This window comes from Schistocerca piceifrons, chromosome 2, assembly GCF_021461385.2.
Source record: "Schistocerca piceifrons isolate TAMUIC-IGC-003096 chromosome 2, iqSchPice1.1, whole genome shotgun sequence".
NCBI classification, from domain to species: domain Eukaryota; kingdom Metazoa; phylum Arthropoda; class Insecta; order Orthoptera; family Acrididae; genus Schistocerca; species Schistocerca piceifrons.
This window is the reverse complement of record NC_060139.1, coordinates 453,869,838-453,882,930: the sequence shown is the minus strand read 5'-3', so window position 1 is coordinate 453,882,930 and position 13,093 is coordinate 453,869,838. Positions and strand designations below refer to the sequence as shown.

Sequence of the window (13,093 nt, the reverse complement as noted above, 5' to 3'; positions counted from 1 at the left end):
CCATAGGTTGCCATAGTTCCTCTACATGCTCCTGCCCTGAGCTAAGAGTTTCAAGTTTGTCATCGAGGTATAACAAAACTGCTTTTTTACTAGTTTATCAAACATATAAGACTTTCTACTTATTTTAGTTGCCATACGTACTTTGGTAATCATTGTTGCTGCGGCTGTCTGGTCACTGATACCATATTTGATGTGTACAGACTCAAAGAGATCAGGTCTGTTTGCTGCCATTTGCTCTAATATATTTCCATCCTGAGTGGGGTTCTGAACCATCTGTTCTATGCAGTTTTCAGAGAAGTAATGTTCATAGGATGTCTTGTGACAGCTACCACTAACAAAAGTGTAGTTATTTGATTGTTGGATGATTAAAGTCTCCTCGATGTTTTCAGTATGATTCGTGGAACTAGCAAACTGAGGTTTTCACTAAAGCTTTTGGATACATCACAAAGTGAGTCTGGTTCTCAATAAAATGATACAATCATAATTTTATGCCCAACCCTGATACTGAGGCTTGCCATAAAAGTCTTGCATGGGAGCTTCAATTTTTGTCTCAGTAGGTGTTTCTTGTATACTGCATCAAATACACCAGCTCTGATTCCTATTAGCCTTTCCATTTGATATAAGTCGGGATTCCCTTCAGGGAAGCCATCAAATTAGCTTGCACATTGTCCACTGAATCAATATGCTTTTCTTTGAGGCCCCTTTTCAGCTGAGGAAATAATAAAAAGTCACCAGGCCCAGGTCAGGGCTGAAGGATGGCTGTGGCATTATTGACATGCCAGTGTGGACCAGGTAGACCGTGACGTCAGAGGCAGTGAGAGTCAGTGTAGTGTCGTGGTGCAGTTTCCACAATGCGCAGGACTCCTTTCGGAAGCGGGTGTCTCTAGTCTCTATGATTGTATCTGGAGCACTGCCTTGCAAAACAGAGCACTGACACTCTTACCAGGAGGTATGAACTCATGGTGCTATCTCCTATGCATTTAAAATAAAATAAAAAAAAAACATTGGGCATGGACGTCATCCAAGATTTGCTCATGTGAACCTTCTTCTCGACCTCTGACAACATTGTGTGCCATTTTGCAATCTGCCTCTTTGAATTTACTATAAGATCCATGGCTCACCTCTCAGTGACCAAAATGTCCAGCAAATTGGGATCACCTTCATTGAGTTGCCTTGATTTCTTCACACACTGCCACTCGGTGTTGCTTTTGCACATCAGTCAAAAGTTTGGGCACCAGTTTTGCACAGATCTTCTGCATGGACAACCCTTCCAATAAAGTCCCACAAAAAACCATTTTCAACAATTCTAATGTTTCTGACATCAAGCGAAGACTCATTCAACGATCTGAATTCAGTGACTGGCACACAAGAGTCTCATGGCTGTCCATTCGCAATGTTAACAGGTGTATCGCAAGGGCTTGTCAATTATCTCCTCCTGACCTTCTCTTAACATCTTGTGGCACCTGTTTGACTGTGATCTGGAAATACAACCATCACCAATGACTTTCTTAAGCAATCCAAAAGTTTCCAGCAGCATCTTGTTGAGCTTCACACAAAACTTTACTGCATAGCATTGCTCTAAAGATTTCTCCATCATAATTTTCATGTGACCACTATGTAGAAGTTCACAGAAGAAGCTGTCCTAAATCTCCAAGGGTCTGGAGACAATTGAGCAACCTACTGCTGGAAAGCTAAGGGTTCCCCTCACTTTCCCCAACTGGTCAGAGCACTCAGCATTGTATAGTTCCATCACAAAATATTGTGATGCTTTACTTTTTGGACATGTCCTGTATGACCAATTTCTCCCCAAAATTCACTGCTATCAACTTCAGGTTTTAACCAGCTTTCTGTACCTTGTGTTATGTGACCTTCACTGCATTTTAGGAGCGGTTCAAATTCTGACCCTTTGCTGCCAGTACTTTGGCAGTCAATCCTCTTTCCTGTGGGGGGGGGGGGGGGGGGGTGGCTCACATAATAGAGAGAGATATTGTTTGTCAGTAAAACATTATCAAGCTAAGGAAAAGGGCAATGAAAAGCTGGTGATGAAAAATGAAATCAAACAAGCTTGAGACAGTGTGACATATCACAAAAGGTAAGCTACAATAACACAATAAAAAATAATGTTATTCTACAATTCAGTGATGACATCTTACTAGTTTTGGACAAATAGTATTTGATTTATTTTTTTATTAGCATTTTTTCCGAACTTATACCTTATGCTATAGAAAGAATGGTGCTAATTCCCACATTAAATTATTACACTGTTTTTCATGCTGCTTGAATAACTGTGATACTGAAGAGTTCACCACATATTTTAACACTAATCAGCTCCTCTGCAGCTCTTGATTGATGAACTGAAGCTTCTTCACAACCATCTTGGCATCAGTATCTGTTATGCTGTTATATGTTACCAGTCGTATGTGCCCAGTGTCCAAAGACAAAGCTTTAACAATTACTGCTTCCTTTCCTAAATACTCTGTCTCTTCATCAGTAATCTGAAAAATAACATTTTACATTGAGAAGCAAGTGTGTACTAAAATATCATTGCAGCCTCAAATAAGTGAGACTATGATGTGGCTCATTGGTTGCTGAAAGTATTTTAATTTCTATCACTTTGACAGTACAACATCAGAAATGATGTCCCTTCATAAAAATCAGTTTCTTTGTAGCTTCAAGCACAACTGGCTACTAATCAGGTCTGCCATTGAAAAAAGATCCACTACTAGGGCAGTAAAACCTGCTACATACTTTGAGTAGCTTTATCAGACAATATTTTAACTGTTCTATTAGTATGACTGGCTAAGCATCATATGTTAATAGGAGGGTGATCTTCAAGTGCCACCAGCTATAAAAGGATGACACACTGTGCATACCTGTTACTGCTTCAAGCATACAACAGAACAGCTCTGGAAGTAGAGCATGTCTTGAGGAAAATTTTGCATAGGGTATAGGATAGTATTAAACACTGGAAACTCCACGTACGAATATCAACAATGTAGGAAAAGACAAATTGCTACTTACCTTAATTGACATGTCAAGTTGCAGACAGGCACAATTTTAAGGCACTTACACAAAGTTTCTTACCACAGCCTTCATCAGTACACACACACACACACACACACACACACACATGACTCGACTGCCAACTCCAGCATCTTGGGCTGGAATGATGTGTGCGAATTGTGTTTGTGTGTGTCTCTTTTACTGCTGAAGGCTGTGGTAAGAAACTTTGTGTAAGTGCCTTAAAATTGTGCCTGTCTGCAACTTGACATGTCTTCTTTACGGTAAGTAACAATCCGTCTTTTCCTGCATTGTGTATAGGATAGTATATTTTAAGTGACAACATAGTAGTACAGCATGACTTCTTACAAGCCATCTGATGCACTGCAAAACACAACGGTCATACAATTTTGACAGCTGCAAGACAGCGGAAGCAATAAAAGTGAGAAGTGTTTAAAGACTGGAAATGATTGGAAGTGTTTAAAAACATAGAAATAACTGGAGTATATGTTATTAAAGTTTGTTCACTACTGTATGTTTACTACCCTACATTGTAGAAGCTATGATAGGTTGTACAAATCACAGTAACAGAAACTGTATGGTTTAAAGTAACTGTTGTTTGAAACTTGTGTAGACTTGTTCCCATGTGATAAACCTGTCCATTGTGCTGCAGACACAAGAGAGTGCTTTATTCAGACCACCATCAGCTTCAGCTTCCTTTCATCACTTCAATTGTTACAATTAATATTGCTATCTGTCATAGTTTCATAGCTTATTAATTAGTTTTAAATAACAAAACTTATAAAAGCCAAGCTTACAGCAAAGGTTATTACCTTGAAAATGCTACTTTGGATAAGGGGAAGAACTGTGTAGAGAATATTTTGCATTTGCTTTCTGAACTGAATAGATGGCAACTTTCCCTGATACACATTCTTCTTTCCAAGAATGTGCTTGCCGTCAATCTCTGCTTGCCTCTTTTCTTCACCTGCCTATCCATCCACCTCTTCCTACACCATTCAACCATCTTCCCTCATTTGAACTCCTTACACCTTTTGCTACACTTCTTCTCCATCCGAGCTCAATCACTGAAATCTTTCCTTCCTTTGCTCCTCTAACTTAACCATTGCATGCACCTACTTGTTCCACTCCAGCATGGTCTTTCCTGACTCTCTCCAATTCCACTGTTCTCTCTTCTCTATCTGTGACCCTTTCATTTTCCCACCATCTACTCCAGCCAGGATCATTACTCAGCCCAGCCAGAGAGCAGCATCATGAAACAACAGTGACTGTGTGTGTATGTTAGCTGCGAAAAAAGACTTTGCATGAAGATATGAAATTTTCCATTTTTCCATGTGCCTCCCTCCTGCATAATGCCTCCTATTTTGCAAACAGTGATCTCTCCTCAAATACATGTTATCTCTAAATCTGAGATATTTATACTTATGTGACAATTAAAAGCTGGTATTTTGGTTCATTCATCATTCATTGCACAATTTCAGAAATCTAACTACAAATTTTGAAATTTAACTTTATCACCTTCAATAGCAGGCGTGCTGCCTGTCCTGCAGGCAGAAGCTGCAGAGCCTTATCAGGCAATGCAAGCTGCATAGTACTGGGGGGAGGGGGGGGGGGGCTAGGGAAGCCAGACCACACACAGCTGCCTGTGGCTACCACCACTGTCCTTCCCAACACCGATGAAGATGGTGACAAGAATTTTTAAGTACTTTTTTTCATGCACACGCAACTATCGATCATGTGAGCTCAAGGCATGTTGTGTACAAGCTGGCAATTAATCTCCCTACTACTCATACCTGTCAGTCACCTTATACAAATAAAAATGGTGAAGTCCCAGAAATCTTCTCAAAAGAAATAAGAAAAGCTGTAAATGAAATGCAGAATGCCAAAGCAGCGGGTCATGATGGCTTGATATTTCAAATAAATAAGCTTGCTGGTGATCAACTAGAACTTCTGACTAAAATGTTTATTGCTTTTATACAAAAAGGCACCATCTCCATCTCATGGAATAAAGCAAAAACAATCCTCTACACAAAAAGGGAGTACTCACAATAACTGTCCTATTGGTTTATTCACTGTTATCTAGGAAGTTTTGACAAATCAAATCAATGCTATTGTAGAAGATGCACAACACATAGAGCAAGCTAGATTCTGCAGTGGTTGTACATCAACTGACCATACACACACCAGAGTGAAGTAATTAGTCAAGCCAATAAATATGAATTGCCACTATGTGTGGCTTTCATAGACTTTGAAAAGGTTTTTGGTTCTGTCAGGCTCATTGTAGTTATACAAGCATTGACTCAACACGTGGAAACAAAGTAAAGTACATAAATATATTATATAATATCCATGGCTTCTGACAGCATAGGGAAACACACGAGGAAATTTTCTATTGGAAGAGAAGCAAAGCAGGCTTACCCTGAATCGCCCACACTGTTTATAGTACTGTAGTTCTTGAGGTGGCTGTGTTCAGAATTGTTTGAAAGAAAGGAGAATTAGAATAAATTGAAAAAGATGCACTAAGTTGAGATTTGAAGATGATACAGTAATCCTAGCCAATAATATGATATAACCACAATCCTCTATAAAGGATTTACTAAACAGTTGCAAAAAAGTGGGTCTTACGATAAATCTGTTCAAAAAAATACTATGTACAATAACTAAGTAACTACAAGACAAATGATACTGAACAATAACTGTCTAAAGTATGTTAACCAATATGTTTAACTGGGACAGTTAACTGATATCTGAGGAAACTTAAAACAAAAAATTGTTTGCCTATTGAGCCTTGGAGAGCTTATTGGAGAAATGCAACCATTTTTAAATATAATCTTCCAAAATACTTAAAAAGTTCTTTTTCAACAGTGTGTTCTTCCACAACTAATATGTGGCTGTCAAACTTGGGTTTTAAATGAGTTTTTCAAAAGAAAACTCCAAACCAACTCAGAGGGCTATCGGAAGGTCAGCCCTAGGTCTCACTAAGAAAGACTGGAAAGAAGCAAAGACATAAGAACAATATCAGGAATTCAGGAAGTCGTGGAAAGGGTCAGGATGTCGTGGAAAGGGTAAAGCCTCCAAAATGGAACTGGGCAGGCACATCACACATAGGAATGATGGAAGATTGACAAAGGCAGTACTAGAGTTCCAGGGAAATATGAAGACCACCTGACTTGGGGTTAAAGAATTGAAAAAGTCACAGGCTTCAGCTGACAGAGGACAGCAGGGGGCAGAGAAGCATGGGAACACTGATTGAAATTGCATTTGTTATTTTAACACTTTGGAAATGGCTTGTCCTGTAATGATGGAAACACTACAGAAATGAGTGCATTTCAGTGATTTTCTGTCACTATATTGCTTTAAACAGTAGCAGTTTTCTGTGTCTAGAGAAGTGTCCACTACCAGCAGTCATGGCTGAGTGATTAAGGCATCTGACTAGAAATCAGATTCCCTCTGGGAGTGCAGGTTCAAGGTTAAAGAGGCTACACCTAGTAAAGATTGAATTAGTGGAATAATAAATAAATAATGTAGTTTGCCTAAAGCAAAATTTAATAGACATTTAAATAGTCTTGTAGATAGGGTTTTTCTTTCCATCTTTTGAAAGTGTCTTCTAAACTATCTTCAAATTTGTTTTGATTTCAGTCAGATTTGGTTTGCCTCTTTTGATTCTGCTTTGTTGATAAATTTTTATATTGTGGTTAAACAACTCTTGATGTTTTTCAAAGATTTCCTTAGCTCGTATCTTTTGATTGTTTGTTATTACAAACTAATAACTACTTATCTAAATATATGTACACCAGTACCCAAAGTGCATTATAAAACAATGTGAAAATTGTAAAAAGTACATCTTGGTTAGAGATATAAAGTAACATGTCTGGAATTAACGGCGATAAATTAAGCTGATACTGAATACCAAAATGTCTGAATCTAAGATGCAGCTCCTTCATAGTCTCTTTCTGATAATTGAATTCCAGCATTATGCACAACATTAACCATCACATCCCTGTTGTGATTGCTGGAAAAATAGTACAAGGTATTTATGATCACTTATTTTTGCACTATGTCTGTTAAGGCAAAAATCTCAGACCAAAGTAGGCTGATACTGTTAGAGAGAAGTGATATTAGCGAAAAGAATATCATATTAGAAGCAAATAAAAAATCTAGGGAAGAAAACAGAGACATTGTTTATGTTGATGAAACTTATATTTTATCGTCACATGTAACTGGGATATCGTGGAGTGTGGAGTGATAATACTGTTCATGGTCTCCTCAAACCGGTATCAAAGGGACAATGTCTAATAATAACTCATGCAGGTGGCGAAAATGGCTTTATTCCTAATGTTCTTGTTATGTGGAAGTCAAATCAAGCAATGCGATATTACCACAACCAAATGGACCAACAAAATTATGAGAAGTGGTTGACAGAAAAGCTGATTCCCAATTTAAAATCTAACTTTGTAATAGTTCTCGACAATGTGTCATATCACAATATTAAAATAAACAAAGCTCCATCATCTCACTCAACTAAAGACGATATCAGAAAGTGTTGAAGCCCATTCTCTATGGGCTCATTCGAAGAACCAAGGCAACGACCGTCAAGTATTCCGGCGATAAAATCCTTGAAACTGCTGGTCACGTTGCTTTACACCATCCTCCTTACCATCCAGAATTAAATCCAATAGAAAATATTTGGTCGTTTGTAAAAGATTGGGTACCTTTTAGGAACATTCCCTGCAATGTAACAACTGTGAAAAATTTGTGTGAGGAGAAATTTAAATCCATGAGAAAAGAAGACTCGATTCCATTGTGCAAACACATTAAAAAATTTGAGCAGGAATACATGTACGGACAGTGGTTGACATTCATCCGTTAGGCCTTACTCTGCTCAGCTCGTATAGCCCCCTTTGTCTGTAGGAAAGTTTGTTTCTACATGCGACGAGGATTCCCCTCGCAGAGACATCATGAACACTATGCACACATTCACAAATCAATTTACGATTCATTCAGAAATCAACTTAGAATGTGTTCAAAAATGTTTAAAAACTGACAGGGAGGCGTTTCGAAGTCATATGAATAATCGATACACTAACGTGGGCTGGATGCCAGTCGCTTTGTGAAACAAGGTGTTTTCCTCAAGAATATGAATTTATATTCCTACTCATGTCTGCATATATTCTTCTGGTCTGTGAACACTGTTGTGAATTTTTCAAGTCAGGTCACTCATTGTACACTCCAACTCTCAATATTTTCTCTTCCGTTTTGAAAATTTTGAAGCTGTGACTTTATGGATGTAAACTTGCAATTTGTGATTCTAGTAGGTTTATACAGCGTGTTACAAAAAGGTATGGCCAAACTTTCAGGAAACATTCCTCACACACAAAGAAAGAAAATATGTTACGTGGACATGTGTCCGGAAACGCTTACTTTCCATGTTAGAGCTCATTTTATTACTTCTCTTCAAATCACATTAATCATGGAATAGAAACACACAGCAACAGAACGTCCAAGCATGACTTCAAACACTTTGTTGCAGGAAATGTTCAAAATGTCCTCCGTTAGCGAGGATACATGCACGGAATCCCTGATGTGCTGATACAGCCCTGGAGAATGGCGTATTGTATCACAGCCGTCCACGATACAAGCACGAAAAGCATGAAGAGTCTCTACATTTGGTACCGGGGTTGCGTAGACAAGAGCTTTCAAATGCCCCCATAAATGAAAGTCAAGAGGGTTGAGGTCAGGAGAGCGTGGAGGCCATGGAATTGGTCTGCCTTGACCAATCCATCGGTCACTGAATCTGTTGTTGAGAAGCGTACGAGCACTTCGACTGAAATGTGCAGGAGCTCCATCGTGCATGAACCACATGTTGCATCGTACTTGTAAAGGCACATGTTCTAGCAGCACAGGTAGAGTATCCCGTATGAAATCATGATAACGTGCTCCATTGAGCGTAGGTGGAAGAACATGGGGCCCAATCAAGACATCACCAACAATGCCTGCCCAAACGTTCACAGAAAATCTGTGTTGATGACGTGATTGCACAATTACGTGTGGATTCTCGTCAGCCCACACATGTTGATTGTGAAAATTTACAATTTGATCACATTGGAATGAAGCCTCATCCGTAAAGAGAAAATTTGCACTGAAATGAGGATTGACATATTGTTGGATGAACCATTCACAGAAGTGTACCTGTGGAGGCCAATCAGCTGCTGATAGTGCCTGCACACGCTGTACATGGTATGGAAACAACTGGTTCTCCCATACCACTCTCCATACAGTGACGTGGTCAACATTACTTTGTAAAGCAGCAACTTCTCTGACGCTGACATTAGGGTTATCGTCAACTGCACGAAGAATTGCCTCGACCATTGCAGGTGTCCTTGTCGTTCTAGGTCTTCCCCAGTCGCGAGTCATAGGCTGGAATGTTCCGTGCTCCCTAAGATGCCGGTCAATTGCTTCGAATGTCTTCCTGTCGGGACACCTTCATTCTGGAAATCTGTCTCAATACAAATGTACCGCGCCACGGCTATCGCCCCATGCTAATCCATATATCAAATTGGCATCTGCCAACTCCACATTTGTAAACATTGCACTGACTGCAAAACCAGGTTCGTCAAGAACACTAACCTGTTGATGCTACGTACTGATGTGCTTGATGCTAGTACTGTAGAGTAATGAGTCGCATGTCAACACAAGCACTGAAGTCAACATTACCTTCCTTCAATTGGGCCAACTGGTGGTGAATCGAGGAAGTACAGTACATACTGACGAAACTAAAATGAGCTCTAACATGGAAATTAAGCGTTTCCGGACACATGTCCACATAATATCTTTTCTTTATTTGTGTGTTAGGAATGTTTCCTGAAAGTTTGGCCGTACCTTTTTGTAACACCCTGTGTTGTCACTGCAAATATTTCTATAGTTTAGTGTTGTAATATTGTAGTTTTGACTTTGTACAAATTGTCTTGTGACAGAATGTTCCACAGTTCTGAAAATCTGAATGCCATGCCCTGATATATGTATAAATTGTGACTTGTATACTAGATATTTTTCTGTAATATGTTATGTAACAGATACTTCAATACACCTGTATTCCATCTTTCAGCATCATTTTGTACATCATGTGGCAAACTTGATAGTAAGTCACAAAAATATTCATGTGTGTTATAATGCAAGCTAAAATACCTAAAAAGAACTTACTTCATTTTCTTGTTGTTACAATCAATATGTACTAGCTCCTAATGTAAAGTTGAAATTATTTTCTATTAGAAACATGTGAAATTATGGAATATTTGTCACATTTAAAATTTCTATTATTAATTACAAAATTTAGTGCAAGTTATTAAATTTATTTCTGGATTCATTTGTAATTTAATAGAAGGTTATTAGTCAAGAAAATTTGTAAGCCCTTTGGAATATTGTTAGTACCACAGAGTAACAGTGGGTATGCCTCTGATGTCATCGGAGGTGTTTTTAGTTTTGGAAATACCAATGTAATTTTCCATTTTGTTGACATGGAAAATTGTAAAGACAGTGCGATACAGAAAAATGTGAGAGAATAAAAATTTTCAAGTAAAACAAAAAGTATAGCAGAGGATTACTTTGAAGTTATTACTTCAATTGGAACCATGAGAACCCATAATGTCAAAAATTTCAGCTTCAAGAAAAAGCTTATTAAAAGAGTTAACCATAAAGACAGTGACAATCAACAAATGATGTGAGGGAGAGATAGATTATAGACCTATATAGGCGACTAATGCAAAATTTTGCACACAGGAATATCAGCAGTAGCAATGCATACAATAATATATGTATATATTAAATAGTAGGCTACATGGGTGATGCTATATTTACCTGCTCCAATCGACTGCATAGTTCTGGTGCTTTAATTTTTCTTTCAACATTGACCATAATAATATTTGTGTGGACACTAGCTGGGTCAATATGGATATATTTGCTTCCAAACTCTGATATACCTGTAAAACAGGATTGGAAACAAAGTGATTTAAAATGATATTACAGCTCAATCCTTAGGATAATGTAAGGTGATTCAATAAACAGCGACCGCTTAAGGCAGATGAGTGCCATAAATGCTATTGTGAAATGGAATATCAATTTTTTACTTTCAATTTCTCTAGTTCCTATATTTTTTTTATTATATGCAAAATCCAGGATGGAATGTAACAATATTATGCAAGGGATAGTTGCTACTCACCATATAACAGAGACGCTGAGTCGTACATAGGCTCAACAAAAAGACTGTCACAAAGTGAGCTTTTGGTCAACAAAGCTTTTCTCAAAAACAGATGACATACACTCACACATTCATGCAAACACAACTCTCACACACATATGACCACAGTCTCTTGCTGCTGAAGCCAAACTGGCTGTCTGTGACTCAGCATCTCTGCTATATGATGAGTAGCAACAATCACTTTCATATTTTTATTAGATGAAGCATATTGTGTCTAACTATTGGGTGACATTAAGCTTATAAAATTGACATTCAGCAAAAGAACTGTGGAACAGAATATCATTTTTGAGCTGGTTTCAAGTTTCTCCATGGTAGTAGGATGGTACTCGAAACAAAGGTTATATTTTAAATAAATTTCACGTTAAAAGTATTCTGGGATAAATGAAACACAATGTTTGTTTCTAAAATGATGTGAGAGAAAGATTGTAATAGCTTTTGGTCTCAAATAATAATTAACAAAAGCAATATTTGGATGTAAATTAAAACAAAATGACATTATTGCATTACGTGCTGTTTTTACAACAAATTTATTTCAAATGACAGAGGTAATACATATGAGGTATTCCTAAAGCAATAAATTACAAAACTGCTACAAAATAAATTAGTTCTTTTATGTAGATACATGAAAATTAACTGAAAGAACAGAAATAAATGAAAAAAATGAGGGTGACACAGGTACAGTACAATGAAATCATACATTGACACTGCGTAGTTATTATAAACATGAAAACTAAATGTTAGAAAGTTCACACTTTCCCAAAAGTTCAGTACAGTATAACTGGTAAGCTATATTGTCCCCTTTTTCCAAACAGTGCTTTCACATTGCACAACAATATCATCAGCATTTGTGACTCTTACGTCAGTTTCAGGTGGAAATATACAAATTTTACATGCTTTGGAAGACTTCCTCATTGTTCCAAGAGGAGGGGGGGGGGGGTACAGAATCCTTTGCAACAAGTGATGGACTGCAATATTTCAGGTATCTCAGTCAGAGAATTGTCAGCACTAAGTTATGTTTAAGCCTCAGAATCACAAAACACCAAAATTTGAGGTGTACCACTATTGAAATAAAGCCTTCATACTAAAATTTATTAACAATGATGAAATCAAAGTCCAGTTTTTGAGAAGAGTAACACACAAGTCAAATTATTTTCATTTTCCTAACATTAATGACACTACTGTAGGGTCATTCCATGTGAAAGGACCCTTCATAAGAAAACATGTGAAAGGACCCTTCATAAGAAAATATAAAGTTTGAAAGATCTTAAAATGTGGCATATCTTTCTGTAGCCAAAAGGTCAAGGAAGCAGAAACTAATCCCAGTCTTCATTATATCCTGGCCTGAAAGGTGTAAAACAGTTACAAGCTTACTCTTGGTGTCAGGGAAAAAAATTGTAAAATTTAATGTGAAATGTTGGCAGCCCTACAGACTAGAGTCTTTGAAGTTGAATGTCCATGTGTTGTGCATTTACTCTCTGGATAATTGTGAAGCTGTAACTGTGGTTTTACATTTATAATACAGGTAAATAAGCTCTGAATCTCAAAAAAAAAAAAAAGAAAATACGGAATTTCTGTCACACCTGCAACACCGAAATAGACATTTATTTGTTTATCAGTTTAGTTTCATGTTATGTAAAGTTGAAATTATGTAAAAGTGAGGTTACTTACATGGGCATTTTTTTTTGTAGGGCCGGCCGAGGTGGCCGTGCGGTTCTAGGCGCTGCAGTCTGGAACTGCGGGACTGCTACGGTCGCAGGTTTGAATCCTGCCTCGGGCATGGATGTGTGTGATGTCTTTAGGTTAGTTAGGTTTAAGTAGTTC

The 13,093-nt window shown here is 37.8% G+C and overlaps 1 protein-coding gene across 11 annotated transcripts in view; it reads right to left on the bottom strand.

The window, feature by feature from the left end:
* Positions 1-2,153: 2,153 nt before the first annotated feature.
* LOC124777700 (probable low-specificity L-threonine aldolase 2) overlaps positions 2,154-13,093 on the bottom strand; it is a 264,995-nt gene continuing 254,055 nt past the window's right edge. For all 11 annotated transcript variants that reach the window (XM_047253193.1, XM_047253192.1, XM_047253190.1 and 8 more), the window contains 2 exons: positions 10,873-10,994; positions 2,154-2,495 (listed from right to left, as the gene is read on the bottom strand). In XM_047253193.1, coding sequence (XP_047109149.1) covers positions 2,325-2,495; positions 10,873-10,994 — 293 coding nt within the window. In that variant the 3' untranslated portion in view covers positions 2,154-2,324. The remainder of the gene's footprint in view (positions 2,496-10,872; positions 10,995-13,093) is intronic.